Source organism: Acipenser ruthenus, chromosome 17 (assembly GCF_902713425.1).
Source record: "Acipenser ruthenus chromosome 17, fAciRut3.2 maternal haplotype, whole genome shotgun sequence".
Classification (NCBI taxonomy): domain Eukaryota; kingdom Metazoa; phylum Chordata; class Actinopteri; order Acipenseriformes; family Acipenseridae; genus Acipenser; species Acipenser ruthenus.
In genome coordinates, this window is record NC_081205.1 from 8,345,480 (window position 1) to 8,365,532 (window position 20,053).

General features: G+C 36.9%; 1 protein-coding gene across 4 annotated transcripts in view; it reads left to right on the forward strand.

Annotated features, from left to right (window-relative positions):
- The first annotated feature begins 2,860 nt into the window (after positions 1-2,860).
- LOC117423399 (ATP-binding cassette sub-family C member 3-like) overlaps positions 2,861-20,053 on the forward strand; it is an 86,286-nt gene continuing 69,093 nt past the window's right edge. The window contains exon 1 of one of the 4 annotated variants that reach the window (XM_034039092.3): positions 2,861-3,074. In XM_034039092.3, the coding sequence (XP_033894983.3) occupies positions 3,045-3,074 (30 nt within the window). In that variant the 5' untranslated portion in view covers positions 2,861-3,044. The remainder of the gene's footprint in view (positions 3,075-20,053) is intronic. The other 3 variants (XM_058989910.1, XM_034039090.3, XM_034039091.3) reach the window with 3 other exon arrangements.

The window sequence follows — 20,053 nt, forward strand, 5'->3', positions numbered from 1 at the left end:
TGAAGCATGGTGGAGGTTCCTTGCAAGTTTGGGGCTGCATTTCTGCAAATGGAGTTGGGGATTTGGTCAGAATTAATGGTCTCCTCAATGCTGAGAAGTACAGGCAGATACTTATCCATCATGCAATACCATCAGGGAGGCATCTGATTGGCCCCAAATTTATTCTGCAGCATGACAACGACCCCAAACATACAGCGAAAGTCATTAAGAACTATCGTCAGTGTAAAGAAGAACAAGGAGTCCTGGAAGTGATGGTATGGCCCCCACAGAGCCCTGATCTCAACATCATCGAGTCTGTCTGGGATTACAGGAAGAGAGAGAAGCAACTGAGGCTGCCTAAATCCACAGTAGAACTGTGGTTAGTTCTCCAAGATGTTTGGGCCAACCTACCTGCCGAGTTCCTTCAAATACTGTGTGCAAGTGTACCTAGAAGAATTGATGCTGTTTTGAAGGCAAAGGGTGGTCACACCAAATATTGATTTGATGTAGATTTTTCTTCTGTTCACTCACTGCATTTTGTTAATTGATAAATATAAACTATTAACATGTCTATTTTTGAAAGCATTCTTACTTTACAGCATGTTTTCACACCTGCCTAAAACTTTTGCACAGTACTGTATATATATATATATATATATATATATATATATATATATATATATATATATATATATATATACAGAAATATATTTTAGTTATATAGCAGTTTGCTCAAAATATTTTCTTTTAAAATACAGTATTTCCCCTTTATTTTCTATGCATGCATACAATTCACTAATACATTTTACAAATTTTATATAGTTAAATGTCTCCCCCTACAGTACAAATAGAGGAATTACAGAATATATTTTTACATTGGTTGAATTCCAGTAATTCCAGTAGGAATGTGTTTTATTGTAGTTCTTTATGGTGGCCCTTAAATCTCTCTTGACCTTTTTAGATGACATATGGACTTATATGCCACTGGCTCCGACCACTCTATTGTCCTTTATTGCACCCAGAAGCTCTACAGTGGATCTGGATGAGCTACCGACCCCTGGAGGACAAGGGCCACCTGCTGGAAGCACCTGCCAACCAAAAGCCTTCCACAGCACAAACCTGGCATGAACAAGGAAATATTCAGTTGTGTGTGTGTGTGTGTGTGTATGTGTGTGTGTGTGTGTGTGTGTGTGTGTGTGTGTGTGTGTGTGTGTGTGTGTGTGTGTATATATATATATATATATATATATATATATATATATATATATATATATATATATATATATATATAAACATCTCTGTGCAGAATTGTGCATTCTGTAATCATTTCTGTGATCGCATAACTGGGGAATCCTGGTAGGATTGGTGATTAAACTTGTTCGTTTATGATTAAGAAATAGTGTAGTGTTGGATGTTAAGATGTACACAAAATAAAGTAGGTGAGTAGAAAACGTTTTTATTACGTACTGTTTCATACCTGCTAACATTCTGACAATTAAATATAGTTCAATATTGAACAGTTGATTTGGTGGGCTATGTTTGATGTTAATAAATAAGGATTAAATTAACAGTTTAGGGAGGGAGGGCCCATCTTCCTCTTCCTCCTCCACTGATCCTTAAGAAATGATATGTATTGACCTGCCCTTTTCAGCATGACATCCAGAAATTTGCCTAGCACTCTGGAAAAGGTGAATTGGGCTATAGGTAAGGTGACCATATGGCTCCGTGTTCAGCGGGACAGTTTAGGATAGTTCAGGCTTTTCAAGTCGCAACCCAACGCAGTACGTTTTAACCTGTCTCCGGTGCCATTCTTACCTTTTAAGAGAAGCAGGACTGCGCTTACCAGAATGCATTGGGTTGTGAGTTGCAAGAAGAGGTACAAAGTTTTTGGAGGGTCTGCAATTGCCTAAGTGCAAGGCAAAATCCTTACATCACATTATGTTAAAAGTATGCTTAGTATCCAGATCCCGGCCAATTCCATGTTGTTTTCTTCACTTGAATGCATTTCAATATAATGTTAATGAATTAATGATGGCAAAGTGCAAATTTGATAGCGGGTGCAGAATGCCAGGTGAACACCCATCACCGCTAAATTCAGACTTTATTAATGCTAAACTCGATTTACGGCAAATCACTTTGCGTGTATCCAGTGTACCCCATATTACGGTGGCATAATAAGTCACAAAAATAGAAACTGCTTAGTTCCTAGCCACTAGTGGGAGCAAGAAGCTCTTAAAATTATTATTATTATTTAAATTAAATAATAAATACAACTCGACATTGGAGTAAATGCAAAAAGAACCACCGAGAATAGTTTTAAACATCAAACATCAGTTTTAGAGGCTCTTATTGTTGGTGTCGGTAGCTGCATGCCAACGTTTTGCCTAGCCATGTTTTAACACAATCTTCAGGTCTGAACAATACAGCGGCTGGCCGACTAATCTGAGGACAGACAGAAGCGATGACTGAGTTATACGACCAGCGCGAGCTATTTTCTTAGAGGTCGTATCATAAACTCTGTTGTTAAGGTACACTTTTGTCAATCAATTCGCTGAACAGGAAAGCGTTTTTTTTTATTATTGTGCATTTGTATAGAGTTCGTCAAACTGTATAATTTTCGCTTGTCAGACAAAAAAGGTACACATTAATCTATAACCAGCCCTTTATCGGCACTACAGTGTGCTTTCATTTCTGAAAGTGATGTCTTTTATATTGTAAAATAAACACAAATCTACGACCTAAATAAACTGAACACAGCACAGAACCTTCGATATATGCCACATATCAGGTTTCACTCTCAACATCAAACTCCGGGAGAAGTTTGAAAGCAGTGGTGGGCTGTACTGAAGGCGGGACACGAATTGTAAATGAATTACCGTAGGCCGGCCTTGTCTCGTCTGCCGCACCCACTTCTCTGTGCTACCCTGGTTTAGTAAAAAAGTAAACCCCTGGAGGAAGGAGGATAGAAGTAACAGAGGGAACTCGGTAGAATAAATCGTTTTTTTCTTTTCGTCTACACCAAAAAACGATATTTCATTTCAGATCGCTAAAGAAGACGAGAAGAAATGAAGCGTTTTTGTGGATCAGAGTTCTGGGTAAGTTAGTTATGCTATTATTATTTAGACGACGGTTCATGAACTGTATGAGACACGCACAATGAAAAAAGTGAACCACACACTGGGGAAACATAGCTTCTTAAATCATTTAAATATACGAGTTAAGGGTTAGTTCAGATATATGTCAACTGAGAGTATCGCTAAACCAGTCATATATGAGAAGGTGAACTTCATAGTAAATGATCTATGTTTACATTTACGTATAGTTATTTTGTGCATAATATGCACATCTTAAAACTGAATACCAAATGTATTGTTAGTCGCCTCATACTCCTCACATAGTACTGTAAAAATATGTACCGGTATGTGTATGCGCATGTTAATTATGAATCAGTTGTGTTGCTAGTACTACATCATTACGAAAGCTATTTTTTTTAAAGTAACCTAATTATAGATATCGTGCTTTAACCAAGATGCAGAATGTAGCTGTCCTACTGCAATTACAGTAAACTAAACTGCCGCTTGATCGCCAACTGCTATCGTATCACCTTGAATCTGAACAGAGCTACACTTTACACACTTGTGCAGCTATTTTTTCAAGAGATCCAGGTAGGCGCAGTAGAGTGACAGCTATACTGTAGCTGTATTAGGGTTAGTTTTTTTAGAAGCAGATCTATCATTTTCTACTTAAGAAGCCAGACGGTAGTAAGTTTTAATTAATTAGATTTAATAACGGAGGAGCGCATCCAATCAAATTCCTTGTTCTGTAAATGGTAAATGATAACAGGTAAGAGAAAAGCGCTTAACATGTTCTCAAAATGAAATGTCACTCATTTACTCACCCAGTACAAGTTACACATTTTGTATTATGTACATATTTTGCACCGCAATACTAACATGGTGTCCATGAAAATAGGGAGTTGGCTATAAAGTGAGCATTAACAATACACAATAAATCAGCAGTAACAGGGAATGTAAAATGCCGACTCTCCATAATATTAATATTGAAAAGAAATGTGCAATTTGCAAGAATATTATTTTGTATTTCGTAAAGTAATCATAAATTCAAGTAAGGGGTAGTTCCTAAGGCTTCCCTACTCTTCTCACTACCCTGTTATTATGAAGTTGAACTGTTAATTTCTGTTATCTTACATTTTCTTTACTAGCAAAATTCACAAGCCAGCTAGCTTACCTACTTATTGCAGCCCATGAGCCAGCTTGCTACATACATGTCATAACCCAGAGCCAACCTTCCATTTACATATCACATCTAAAAACCAGTGTGCCATTTACAGTATATGCTGTGCCCCACAACTTGGTGTACAGCTTGTAAAAGGCTGTTATAATTTACTAAACCAAGCATAATTCGATGCAGTGTTCTTAAAATACTGTAAGGGTTTATTGATTGAATCGGAGAGATCATTTAGTGGCTGAGATTTCAGTGATTTATCAGCCACAGTCCAGAGAGGTATGTAATGTATATTGCATCTCTAATGTATATGTTTACAAATGTACAGTATAAACAGATTAACCTGTTTTCAGCAATGTATGTTTTGAAATTCCTGCGCATGTACCTTTTGACAATCATGGGGAAGCACTGATGACTGATGTAGCACTGCCCCCTCCAGGCAATCCACTAGAGCAGGGTGACGGTATGATGACATCACAAATCTAGAAACGGAACATTTCAGTCTGTGTGCCAAAAGGTCATTGTAAGCGTAGCCAATGGAGATGTGGTGGTCTTAGAGATTTTAGAGAAAATGTCGCTCTTCCAAATGACGTTGATCAGCAGATGGGGAGCATCTTAGCAACAGAGTACTTCAACCAAATTCAGTTGTTTAGTTTAGGGTTAATCATTTTTCTATGCAATGTACTTGTTATATAAATAGAATTCTCCATTGACGAGAGATGTGTTTAATCCCCACCCAAGGATAGCAGTAAACAATCCACTAGGCCCCATTATGGGTTTGGAGGTTATTCAGCCATCTTCATCTGTGGAATAACTACAGTGCTCCATGAACATTCTAGGAGTATCCTTTAAGTATACCACTGCTATTCACAATGTGTTTTGTCAAGTACTCAAGACACATTATACAGACGTGGTTGTACCACAGATTAGTGTAGGGTTTATAATCTTGTGACCCAAACAACTGAGACGTAGACCCTGAAATTCTGTGGTACAAGAAGGCAGTTCCTAACCACTTATCAGTGACTTGCACCTCATAATGTGTTTCGTTTTTTTGTTAAAGTAGGCAGTAAATATCACCACAGGTCTCAATGCAAATGACTGTACTGTAGCATGTTACTGAATTGCTATAGTTTAGTCTGTTACTGCAGCAGACTGTGGTTGTCTCAGCCACAGCAATACTGAAAGCTACAGTAGCATGGACGAATTGAACGTAGAGTGATCTCATTCGCTGTGCTATTAGCTGTCAGCTTGAGTTGGCTTTGCCATTTTTCAGCAACAGGGCTATACGCAGGGTCATTCGAGGTAACATTGCTTGCAGTTCTGCGACCTGATCTCAAATTGTGAATGCCAAGCTTAACAGCCATGTAGGTTTAAAGGAGTCACATTGGTGGTGTGTCTGAAGGCAGACTTTATCAGTTTCACTGTAAAAGTGATTATTAAATTCAAATATGTTTTCAATATTCAGATAGTGAAATACATGCTACAGCATTGTCTTAATTAATAAATCAGAAATACAATTTACCATGTGTTTGCTAAATTACCATCCTAAAGAAAGGAGTGAAACGCTAAAATATTTCAGTGCTATTTACAAGATTACAAAACAAGGGGTTGATTTGCTCACCCTGTACCCCAATAAGCAAAATCGGGGTTTTGTTTTAGCATTTTACAGCACTAAGGGTTCCTTTAGTTGCATCAACCACATACTTATAGGGTCAACCTAGGATACCCATAAGTAGGTGGATGGTGCAATCCTGGTGATTCTCCAGTGCTGTAAAATCCAACTGTGGTTTATCTTGATGGGTTATCGGTTGAAGTTAATATCTTGTATACTGATACATTACGATTGATAAATCTGACAAGCACAAACATGGCCATTTGTGTGCTTGAATACATTTCAAACAATGATGTAGCAGGATAGAAGGATATGTGTATATATATATTAAATGGGAAAACTACATAAAATGTGCAAATATATAGAAAGGGAAACCTAGGGCTTTAAACTTGCATGCCCAGCACCCAGTCCTGGTTTTCAGAATTCCCCTTGTGTAGGTTTATACTGTGACTGAAATGACCATGTGTATCGCTTTAAACAATCAAGCCCTAGTAAATGTGCTCTGAACTGATCACATTTATCACAGCATGACTAAGTTACACCCAAGTCTGTAGTTTCCTATTAGGAGTGGTTCATGCAACTAGAAAAAATGTACTTGTCAAACTCCGAGCAAGTTAAGAGGGCAGAATACCTTGCCTGTAACAGGTGAACTAGCCTCAATAACGTATCAAAGATGTTGCAAGGAAAGGACAAGGGTCAGCAAGATGGGAATTTTGCTATATTGGTGACCTTTAATAGAACTAGCATAGGGTACAACATTCTGATTTGTTCCATATGTAGGCCCACCTGTGCAATTTAGCCCTTATTTAATGTCATTTTTTCCTTTTTTTAAGTGGATGCCATCTTTTAAACAATATGATCTTGTGTTATTCGTTGCAACTCATGCTAAGCAACATAGTGAAGTCCAAAGTAATTTAAAGATGGTCCTCAAAAAAAGTAATGGAAGCAAAGTAAGAAATTTATTTTAAGCCTGGCTCAAAGAGTTCACAATTTCTGTGTGTGTTTATAAGAACATTAGAACGCTTACAAACAAGAGGAGAGTATTTAGCCTATCAATTGTCATCCAATATTGCATTACTGAAACTGACTAAGAGACACATGGTGTGTTTTTCAGTGTCAATGTGTTATCTCTGAACTACAGTATCCATTCCAGGAATTGGTACGCACAGTAATGGTGGAACTGAAATTTGAAAATTCTGAGGTATCTGTGCATTACTTCTTATGTAATAATTATTTTTTAAATCTCATTATTTTTCAACTCCTTTTTTGGAGCATGCTATGCACAAGTGAGTATAATGTGATGACAGAATGATATATCTTTAACGGTGTATACAAAGAAGTTGCATATGTATTTCTAATATTGTATGCTTAGGACTGAGTAGATGATGTTCCATGAATGTATTCCACAAAGGAATTCCTGAAGGAGATGGGTGAGTTGTTTACAGCCAACCTCGTGAGTGAAGTAATCCCAACACCACTTGCACGCTCAGGGAGTATTCTGCTTAATAACAAGTACAATGTATGGAAAAGGAAAGTCATTTCAAAGCTTAATTACACAGCTGAATTCAGAGAATTACTTTCCTTAGATGAAGCTTATAGCAGCAACGTGGCATAACTTGGGACAGTGATAGTCACCCTTCTGTCTTTGAATATGAATAAATACAAGATACCGTAGATCCGACAATGTGTACTCAGTAGCATAAATCAATGAATATAAGAAAAAAATGTTATGTACTGGTCATTAAACACATTACTTACCCATGGTAAAATTATTAAAATACTGATCCATTTTACAGTAGTAACTGTTTTATATACTGTAGATGTCACTAATTCGGTTTTCACCAGGTGCGCCAAAAACTATACATTTTCAAGAAGATTTTAGTTTTTCATCCTAGCCTTTTATTATTCCTGTTGCCAACTCAGCATGTACTGAGCTGAATATTCTGCTCTAAAAATAGACATTTGCATGAAGAACAGCAAGTCTCTTTGTTTCTGTGGCTGTGTGGAAGGACTGGTTCAGTGATCCACTAGGTCAAATTAGTAAACAAAATGAGTGTATAAACTAGCTTCCTGATCTCTCGGTGGTAAAACAGTGTGGTGTGTTAGTTGTTGGTTATCTAGCAATGAGAAAGTTTGATAAGGAGTTTGAGAAGCACATTTAACTATATATATAAAAAAAAGCAAAAAAAAAAAAGATAATTTGTGCAAGTAACATCACCCACTGAAATTAGACCCCATATATAAACATTTATAATTCTGCTGAGGTATCATAGAAGTTAAATCTGTTATGTGTTTATAGTTACAGTACTTTTCCGTGCACTTGCCTTGATTTTGAAACTGGTTGCTATGATACTTATAGCGAGATACAAGATAATCAGGGGAGGCAATTATGGATAAAAAAAATAAATACAGTTATTTGCCTTTTTTATATACAGTATTATTACTCAATGGGTGGGGTGTGAGGAATACTTTTATAATCATTTGCATTACATTTCATTTCCTAATTGTTTATCATCCTGCATACTGTGTGTGTCTGCCTTCTCTATGGCTGTTTCTACCTAGATCATTGTTTAACAGACTTACTATCTCCATTGGACACTTTTGTCTTTTAAAAGTTGAATCTCTGAAGTGAATTGGTTAAAGATTTTAATTTTGGCTGTAACTTATTTCTGCCACTACAAAGAAGAGATTTTCCGTTTTCTATCTTGGTGACGCCACGGTTTCAGAGAGGGCAGAAATGCGCACACCCCTACAGTCGTAGTCATTTCTAAAAGCCGCCCCTGTGTTTTGAGAAATGACTAATTAGTTGTACTGTAAATATAATACACTCTCGCCATAACGGCCTTCATTATAACAAACCTGGCCCCTGGACCCCAAATAATAATAAAAAAGATAATATAAACATTGTCAGCATGATTTTTCAAAAGGGGCTAAATACATTAATTATTATTGACTCATTTTATATAAACCATTTGAAAGCCATATACTCAGTGACCCAAATCAGCTTTTATAAATCACTTTGCGACCTAGTTCTTATTTTGCCCCTTTTGAAAATCATGCTGAAACTGTCAACATCCCGTTCTGTACACACAGGATGCTACCTCTGCAGTGAAGTCAACTCTTTTGTCTTAATAAAAAGCACATTCAGTGTAACTATCCCTAATCAGGTTATGTTGCAACGGACCTGGAAACTACTGATTGTTTGAAAAAAGAAGTAACGCAGGCATATCTCTGTCATGAATATAGGTTGTGATATAGGTTTGGCTTGTTCAGCATCCATGTGGCAAAGCAAAATTGATTAAAGAAAAAAAAAAAAAACTCTGAAAAGTATCTGACCTTTTCATGTCAAACTTTTCATGTCGGGTTGATTTGGAATAAAGCTCAGTTTGGGATTCTTAAATGTTGGGTTTGGTCAGATTTCATGTCAGATTGATTTTGAATGAAAGTTTAGCTTCAGTTTGGGATTTATGCTTTTTGTAGTGTGTTTTTAAATTATTTAACTAATTGTATAGAGCAAAGGCAGAATACTGCATACATGAGACGAACAGGTACATGTAATTCTACTTTTATTCACACTATCCTCTCATTAACTTACTCCAACAGTTTATAGTTCATTTTGATTGTTCTTTCGCTATAACAAACCCCTCATGAACAAAAGGCTTGGACCCCAACAGGTTCGTTTTAGCGAGAGTGTGCTGTAATAAGAAGCAAGAACAGCAATAAAAAATACTAGTGAAACGCTTCCAGATTGTATTGTGGTATAAACAAACCTAGCCCCATCCCTCATCCCCCTCACTCCCTCACACACATGCATTCCTCACTGAGCCAAAGCTTTATTCTACAAAGCAGCAATGATTACTTTTGACTGGAATTTACTTTATAGAAAAGGTTAAGGAGAATACTGCATACAGCATCATTCCTTTTCCATACGGTGCCTTTAATTATACTCTTGGCTGGACTTGCTTCACTGGAGGGTTTCATAATGGGATTAGCTGTAGTGTTAATGTCAGTTGTTTACCTGGTTTCTAGGGCACAGGTTCACAGGGGAATGAAAAGTATCGCATAACAAGACAGTTCACTGCCTGTAATAACACTGGGGGTAGGACTGTATAATTGCTTGTTCGGGTGAGCTCTTTTGCCTCTTGCGTTTTAAGAAGAGTTTATGGCATACTGTGTCATATTCATATTCAATGGCAACAGAAATCTGTGGCTTGGCCTTACCACAGTGTTTATGATAAGGTTCCATGTGTGCTGAGAAACTGGACTGATAAACCTATCAAGGAAGAGACCAGTTCCATCTGTTTCCTAAGGCAATCTCCAACCAATAAAATACAGATTGTCAATTTGATGCAGCCTTCTATTTTTGTGCATGTATTGCCAAACATGTATGATAGCATTGCATTTACAGAAAAATAATTTACTGTACAGAATATTCCAAAACACCATTAAATGAATTACCAATGGTATACTCTTATAAAAAGGTTTACCACTGTATTTTTGCATAGTCATTTTCATGGTGCTTTCCCATTTTTATATTTTCTGTACTATGCATTGGTGATTTGCCATATTTTTATTAATATGGTTTACCGTACAGCTCGGGGCTTTGCAATGCTTGCATATGCTTTACCATGTTTTCATGATGCACTATTACACTTTGCTAAGGTAAACCTGTACAGCTCTTGATGACTTGTTGAATAGCAGCTTTAAAAGGTCAGATCATGTTACGACAGTAGAACAGTACAAAAAAATATTCAAAAGGGAACAACATCAAATATGGTTTAGGTCAGTGTTGAAACAAAGACTGCCTTTTACCATGCAACCCTAAAGAACATGCGTACATAACAGTTTTTTACAGAACTGGAGTGACCGAATATTGAAACTTTGATAATGAAAGTTAGACTTTGTCTACAGGAAAGATATAGTTGTCTTTAGTTTTGTTCACATTTTATGATCTAGTGTTTCATTCATAACAACAAATCATTCAACACAACAGTAAATGGTATTTGGCACAAGCCCAGCTTGCTACTTCAGTTGGGTAACCCTTGAACACATTTTCCTTGCTTCTACAGTGGACAGCAGGCTTTTTCACAGCAGTCTCTTTTTTTTACTTTCCTGAGGCCTTGTCAATGCACCTTAAAGAAAATGTCAAGGCACAGCAGTTTGTTGTGTCAAGTACTTTCTGCAGAGATACTGTTACGTTTTGCACTGAAACCGTAATTTAGCCATGTTGAAAGTCCCAACAACTACTGGTGAGCTGAGGGCCAGCTACTTTGGGGAATTGGAACAAATATTTGCTGGCCTTTTACTGGACTTCCAGCAGGAATATAAAACCACAGACAAGGGTTACAGCAACTAGATTCATTTAGGAGTGGAGAAACTAACAACCATGTCTCATGAACCAGTATGACCACCACCAGCTCTGACTAGCATACACCTGGGCTGGTCATTGCTAGAATTTTCTTCAGGGAGGAAAACCTACAGTAAATAGCTACTTTATTATAAGTTGCTCCATTGAGCAACCATTGAAGCACAACAACAAACCCAGCTTTGAAACATCCATATAATTCGATTGTTCAGTTAATTCAGGGTTTTTTTTTTAATGCTGGGAGCCTGTTGGAAAGTCCATGTAGCCCACCTTTAGTACACTGTGGGCTGTTGTTGCATTAAAACTTTCCACCTCCATCTGAAATCTGCACCAACAAAGCTTTTATTATCAGATTTTTTAAATAGTTCTGCAAAAAGGGCTGCAGGTGGGTTAATGAATTTGTACTTGATGGAAGACCATACCCAAAGGGAAATTTCATATGAAATATTTTGAAAGCAACTGTGCAGCATGTCTGCTGCAATTGCTATTGTCTACCAACCGACGCTAAATGAAATCTTTAGGAAGTTGGAATGAGATGACCTTTTGTCAACATAATGTGAAAAGCTTATATAAACGACTGTCCAGCCAAGCAGGATCCGAGCTACATTCAATGCCAAAACACTGTAAAAAAATACGACTTTCATAATACGCAGAGGAAAATGTAAAACACAATAAGACCATCTATATGCAATTTCTTCACTTTAACTTTTTTGTATCAATATTCTGCTGCTTGGGCCCAGAAAATGTCAAATGATATGTAAAGTTCATAGTGCCAGTGCAGAATTTCTTCTCCTATACATCCACAGAGCTGATTTTCATGAGGTGTAATCAGTCCCAGAGTCAGTGGGGTAGTGAGATAAATGACCCCTACGTGCTGGTTACATATTAACCAGTCGCAAGATAAAATATATATATATATATATATATATATATATATATATATATATATATATATATATATATATGGCATAATTGTACATATTGCATGATTCTGGCTGATCCTCACTGTGTCTCATACAGCAGAGGAGTGATAATACAGCACACACACACACACACACACACACACACACACACACACCATATGTATATTGATGGTAGCCTGTTGCGTTAATTGCTCACAAGTCAAATATTGGGAGTAATCCATTGAAGCATAAACATAGTAATCCATTGAAGCATAGACACAGCAATCAAGCTCTATTCTAATACAGAGCCATTACAAATGAAAGAGAGGGAATAGTCAATGTGGAAACAAAAAACACAAGGAGAAGTAAAAGGCAGAGTCAATATTAAAACACTGTCAGTAAAACTGTGTCTCTGAAATGAATCTGGGGAATTTGAATAGCTTTTTCTTGATGATCTATTCATAAACTATTTTGCTTACAGTATAGTCACGCAAATACAGTAGGTGCATGCGCTCACTGTATAAGATACATAAACACTAAAAAGCCCACCCAGCTCTAATTAAAACCGAGCGGACATTGTCCCGCTATTCATTTCAAAGATCTGATGTCTCATCTGTGCATAAAGTAAACACATGGCTGAGGGGCGGCCTAAGGACTAAAAGACAGGTTACCTCTTACATGTACTGTAGCAGTTTGAGCACGTCCCTAAATAGCTGTTGAGACTTTACAGTCTATTCAACGCTGTCTTGTTCTTGCGCCATTGAGACAGTCTTCTTCTCAGTTACTTATCCAATTGTTTAAACAAACACACATTTGATAACTTTATTATTCAATTTCTTTGGTCGTTATCTCAAACCTTGGCAGTTATAACGTTATAACTCACTTTCCTTGATTGGTTGTATGTGTGTTTTTTTTTTCAGTCTTATCTATCCGGCTTGCATGCCTCCTAAGCCTTTAAATGTTGTTTTTTTTTTTGTTTTGTTTTGTTTTGCTAGTTTGTTTTGTTTTGCTAGCTATCGTTTCACAGTGTCAATGTGGAACTAGCAGTAAGTGGTTGGGTAGATATGCTATAATTCCTTTTACTAATTACACATACAATAACCAGCGCCCACATTTCTGTTGTAAGCATTATTTACTTTTGAAGTTATTCACCAATTTTTAATACATAGGGTTAATATAAGAGTCATGTGCAGCTACACTGAAATCTTCAAAAATCTAAAAAAGAGTTCTGGTACCTTAAACACATTCTATATATATATATATATATATTCGACCCTTCAGATGCTTTTTAGGGTAAATCATTTTAACAGCGTCATAAACACCCAGAAACTTTGTGAAAAAGCAGGAATAAATATTTGATCCGCAAAAAAAGCTAATGCACATTTTCAAATATTTGCCAAATGACAAGATCTAAATAATGAACTGTACAAGTATGACGGTGGTTAAAGATGATTTCATAATTATCTGCCGTGGAAAATATTCTGATTATCCAACTGTTTGGTGATGATTGATATGGATGATGTATAAGCAAATAGACGTCCCAGCTAATTGTTACTGAATAAATACCTATGTACAATATGTCATGTATAGGTTTAAATCCATTGTTGATGTCAAGAAAGTAGAATATATTTTTGTTTAGATGATTTGTTTGCCCTTATTTAATGTGTTTTATTCCTCCAGAGGTCAAATTGTACCCTTTGGAGCTGCCCTTCATTTTAACATAGAACGTATCGGCCTAGGTGGCCATGAGGTGTTAAGATTGTCCCTTGAACTGTTGAGATTATTTTCTAAAACAAAACAAAAAAAAAAGCAAGCTGTCTGCTAAATGGCAGGGACGGGAGTTATGCAACCCAAGATGAGGACACTAGCTGACATCCAGATAATCTACCAGACGGAAAAGCCTTCATCAACAGGGCGCTATCACTATGAAAAAAAAAAAAAATTGTTCGAAACTAAAATTGTTTTTTTACCTTGTTCTATAATTGAACAGGTTTCTTTCGTGGTTGCTTATAGGTACAGTTACAGTTCATTGTAGACAGTACAAAAAGAAGTCTGGAGTCTTAAGCTGCTTGTTTTATTAATTAACAAATACACACCCAGTTAGAGGTCAACATAACACAAATTAGATAATGTAACGTACTGTAATGTTAGTTAACCCAAGGCAGACCTCTTAGGTGTTACTGTTAGGATGACAGTATTTATATTCACTGTGGTTCGCTCCAGAAAGATTGCATCTCTGATAGAGAGTATAGCCCAAGATGAGATTGATGGGGAATCTGTAGGAAACCAATGGGACAGCAGCATAAACTGTGCTACAGAATGGAGTAAGGACTGCGAGTAGCATTCTACAAGTGGACATTGATGGATCCCAGAATCATCACACAATGCAAAAGGAAGGGTATAGTAGTTAACACTCTATGTGACAATCCATGTGTTCTTTTACTCCTTGCCTACAAAGCTGTCAATGATTCTAAGCCTACCTATTTAAGTGGGCCGCTCATATCTCCACTTCTCTAATATCACTTTAATATCTGCTTCCAATGTTAATGTGCAGCTGGAGGTTATGGAATTGGCAGCTGCATTCCAGACATTCCACAAGATAGTGCAAACAAATGACTGTGCCAGCTGCTGGGAAATATTGCTGTTGAGATTTGTGAGAGTGGTTGTAGTTTTTGTAGAGCGTGAGTGCTGAGGATGTGTATAAAATAGAGCGGTTAAAATAGATATTTGATACAGCACTATATGTCAGCTTATATATTTGGGATATAGTTAGTAAGGCTGTAATGGTTTAAAAATGTAAACGGAAATAAAAATCCAAAATGTTAGAGATAATTTCCTGTTTTATGATCATCTTGAATTGTTTTTCATATTTATTTTTTTTATTTCATCACTCGATAAATTGGAAACCTAAGAAAATGAACTTAAACCATTGGGTCAAGTGTCAAAGTGAAAGTCTAAAAAAAACAAAGACAAACCCCAATAACACTGTTAAAAATGCATAAGAAAAGAAGTTACATTTTAATATGAGAAAGGCTTGGTTGTAACAGACTTTTTTACGGGTTAAATGTTAGATCAGAAATGCTTCCATTAAATTACATTCTGCTATCTAGGAAAACCATCTTTTATAATGGCCTTTGCAGGTTTGCAAATGAGCACATATGTGTTACTATGCACACAAAGACCGACAGATAGGCACCTCCTTATCATGAGGCTCTGATAATTCTCTGTACTTCCTGTATATTTGTATACTGTGTGGAACTACTGATAGTGGTATACTATGCCACCAGGAGGGGACTTGGCTAAAAACATTGGTCAGATCCAGATCCTGAGTTAACAAGTCCACATGTCTTATCTGTACATTTACAGCCCATACAAAAGGGAAGCTGAAATGACGCCAGCTTCGGTCAGATGCTCATGTAATAGAAACAGCTGCCAGGTTGTTAAACTGAAACTGTGAATTTGAATAAAAAAGCTTTTTTTTTTCTTTATCTTGCAGTGAACGCAGTTATGTTGAACGTGCACCACATATCTGTCCTGTTGTAAAGCCCCTTTACTGTACTAAGAAATTTGGTAAGAAACACCATTTGATCCTCCCTGGTTTTGCAACTTTCACAATTCCTTTGACAGAAATAGTGCAAGTTACACAAAGAGGTTTTGATAAATAGAGGCGAATGTAGTCTGTTTTCTAGGAAATAGCACATTTCTGAATAACAACTGGGAAAAGCATGGCAAAACTGTACATTTAATGTGGTAAACTGTTATTATTCTGACCAAAATTTTTACTGCTTGTAAATGAAGAATTTCCTCAAAACAAATCCATACCAATGTTTTGGTACTGTATTTATTTTGTGGTAGGAGCATAAGAAAACAAGCTGTTGAGACTTTTTTTTTTTACCTCTTCACTGACAAACATTCTGTCTTGTCAGCATACTCTCTTTTTTTTTTTTTAATCCGATAGCTTAAAACTTTGGTGGCATGGTTTGATAGAAGACATTTTAGATGTGAACATGCTATCAGTTAGTTTGCTGGTTTTGAATAGTTTGCAGTCTTCACAGCCACAGCTGATTAAATCAACAGCAAGTACTGTCAGTTGCATGATACAGTAGGTGGTGTAAACATGTTTTGATTCCCATTATTCAATTTTGTTTTAATTAAATGCACAGTAAGCTTGTTTCCTCGTCTGGTTAGAAACTAAATCTGGACTGAGGGAACAACAGGAACGATCTCATTTTGAGAGGTTGGACGTGCTGCATTGTCTCCCTTGTGCACGCTTTGATTGGGTGCTTTTATATTTGAATAAAAACACAATGCACATGAATAACAAAGGCCATTTATCTCTGGGACTCTGTTATTTGTTATAAATCAGCAGTACCACACGCTAAAATACACCAGGAAGGGGAGTTTGAGTGTGGAGCTAGTACACTTTTCTGGCTCCCAAGCTGGGCCTGGAGCATTCTTGACTTGGGCTGGCAGTTGGCAAATGGATGACTCAACTAAAATTAGTTGCAGAAGCATACTGTCCCTATGTGGGTTACAAAATGACATAGGCAACAGTAGGTTTCAAGGGGAGGAATGCACAGAAGATTAAACTGTAATTTGGAAAACTATAGTAAATAGACACCAAGGGGTACAAGCGTCAGCTTTAATGTTACAGCTGTGCAATGTGCTTTTCAGTAAGATTCATCCCTCGCCACGGCTGTACATTCAAAATTAGTGAAAATTGTATAAGATATAAGATCTAAATGTCACTATGAAAAAGGTGTTTGTATCATGTTAAAGTGTATTATAATGACTGATTTAGAGTAGGTCGAATAACTTAATTTGGAAAGCATGTAAAAATGTGACATACAGTTGGATGAATGTACAGACAGAGAGACTGTATATCCCCAAATAGTTATACTCTAATACTCTTAGTAATTTAGGCTAAATTAATGTTAATACAGTAAACTGGAAATGTTTGGAGACAGACAGGTTGTCTGAAATAACGAGGTGTCCAAAATAAAATAGAAAATCGCACACAAACACACACATTCTATAGTGATCAGTTTATTTTAAATGTATAAATCCTTTTGCTCTCAAATAACATTAATGTGCTCTCTGTACACCTTATGTTATGTAAAAATATGAATCTGTACAATAGATATATACAGTACAGTGCTTCATGCCTAGCACACTGCATTGTACAATGCAGAAATAATAAGAGATTGTTTTAAATCGAAACTAAATGATTTTAGAACATTTTCTTTTTTTACCGTAGCCTACTTTGTGCACCATGAACACAAAATAATCATGGTGCCGCATTAACACATTATAATACTATACAGTACCTGCAACTAAAAGGCATAGTCTACCTTTTGTTGGTATGAGTCAAACATTCTTTTCTTTGCAAAAAGCAATTAAAGGCTTCAAATTCAGAATGTTATTTACTGTAAGCCACTGCTTTTCGAACCACTGGAGTCCATCAGTATTTCTGAAAGCTTCTTTCCTTTCCCAGCCGTTCGACTGCAGTTAGTATAAACTCTGTAGAGTAAGTGATTATGTGCTCTTGTTAATCATGTTCTTAATTTTAGTGATTTAGTAAGCTGCTCTGTTCTGTTTATTTTCATCATGTCTTTGGTGTCAGTATACAACCATGTCTCTTTGGATCTTGCAATCAGTGACCTAGCACTAAATTGCTTATTATTGTGTCCGGCATATCCCAATGTACCCAGTTTCATCTCAATTGGTTAAGTGGTTTTCCAGATGCATGGAAAAATGTAAACAGATGGTGCTGTAGGTTTGTACAGACACCTCGACTATATACAGTGCTCACTCTTTATAAGGCTGCCTTTTATACTGCGGAACAGGTTATAAGGCGGTATGGGCATGGCTCCCATAATGCCATTACACTAACACTGGTATTCTCGTTATAAGGAACACACATAACTATGTCTCCTGACTACAGTGTTACAAAGGGGAGCACTGTACTGGTCACCAGATCAAATAAAGATTAATATTCATAAAATTCAAGGGAAATATTCTGAAACAGGAATGCTTTAGTTCTTCCAACAGCTGTATGGCAGAGTTTGACATTACTTTTGCATTTTTGTCCAAAGCAACTGAATTCAACTAAATATTATTTTTTTTAAACAGAGAGAAAAAAAAAGAAAAAAACTGCCACCAACATATGCCTTGTGAATTACTTTCAGTTTGTCTGCCTTTGTGGATCAAATTATCATGTCTGTTGAACGCTCATTTCATGGCACTGTTTCAATCCATGGTTACATTCTTCAACTCTTCCTGGCCCTATTTTGAAGTTCTGATTGGAATACAACAATTGGAAAAGTATAAAATAGCAACAAAGAATTTGTAGGTTATTTTATTTAATTTTTTTGTCGGTTCTTGGTGGCTGTATAAAGTTAAAAACTGTTTTTCTCTGTGAAAATAAGCCTTCCAGTGGAGTGCAGAATGCGCCTTATAGCCTGGAGGTCGCCGGTTCGAGTTCAGGCTATTCCACTGCCGACCATGGACAGGAGTTCCCAGGGGGCGGCACACAATTGGCTGAGCGCTGCCCGGGTGGGGAGGGCTTAGGGTGTCCTCGGCTAGCCACGCACCAGCGACCCCTGTAGACTGGCCGGGCGCCAGTGGGCCTGCCTGTAAGCTGCCCAGAATTGCGTGGTCCTCCGACGCTGTAGGTCTGAAATGGCTGCATGGCGGGCCTGCAGAGTGAAAAGAAGCAGACGGCTGACAGCACGCGTTTCGGAGGACATGTGTGTCCGTCTTCGTCTCTCCCGAATCAGCTCGAGGGTGGCAGCTGTGAGCCCGGGCTTTCCAAATTGGGGAGAAAGAGTAAAAATATTATTGGCGAATCCAAATTTAAAAAAAAAAAAAAAAAAGAAGGAAAGAAAATAGGCCTTGCAACAGGGTTCTTCAGGTTTTAGTTCATGTGAAGATATCTGAATCTGGTATTTAGTAAAACTGAAAAAACAGATTTACTATATTTTACTTCACATTCTAATTTTCATGAAGAATTAATAGTACAAAACAAGTAGAAAAGAATTTAGGTGCACATTATTTGTGTGTGTGTTTTTTTTTACATTATATTCTAATTAACCAACAGGCTAAAAATATTTTATCAAGAAATGGGCACATCCTACTAAGCTTTTCAAAATGTGTTAAGGCTCCTGTGATTCACTAAGGCTCCTGTGTATTTTGTAAAACCTGATAACTCATCCCTGAGGTTGGTTAAATTAAACCAAAAATCTGGGTTCACGCATCAGGGCTCTGGGAAAGCCAGAAAAAAAACAACTTTTGTTTTCAGTATATTTGTACCGAGTGCTGTTTTATGACTGCAGAAAGGGAGAACAGAAACCGTTTCTGGCATTTTATAAAATAGGAAATGGGCGTCTTCAATAGAATTCAAGCATGCCTCAGTAGTGCTTTGACTGGTGAGTCAGCACAAAAAGAAGGTAGAAATGAATCGGCTTGAGCTGCACATGAGACAGTTCTCAAGTGTATGTGAGAGGTGGAAGGGAGACATTCAAACTGTTATTTAAGAAAACATTGGATCAGCCCCGAAAGTGTTGAGCAAGAGGTATAAAGTCATTGTTCTCCACGGCTACTATATGATTGTAAAGAACTTGGCAGATGTAAAATTCTTGCATACTTTATTGCAGTATATGTAGACTAAACCAGGGAATACCAAACTGTCTGGAAGTGCTCTGGACAGTGTTTTATAAATGGCAGGGGTCCCAGATGTGAAACAGACAGACTTTATTTATTTAGTTATAGGCTATATATATCTTATTTAAGAAATTACACATTAGTCGTTTTCCTGTTTTGTCATGCAATTTGGGTAATTTTATCTGTTGATGAAGTGCAGTAATGTATTTTGTGTGTACAATAAAACCACCTCTATATAAAAACCACTTCACTAAGGCTACTTTTTTTGAAGTGACGATTTTCGTGTGT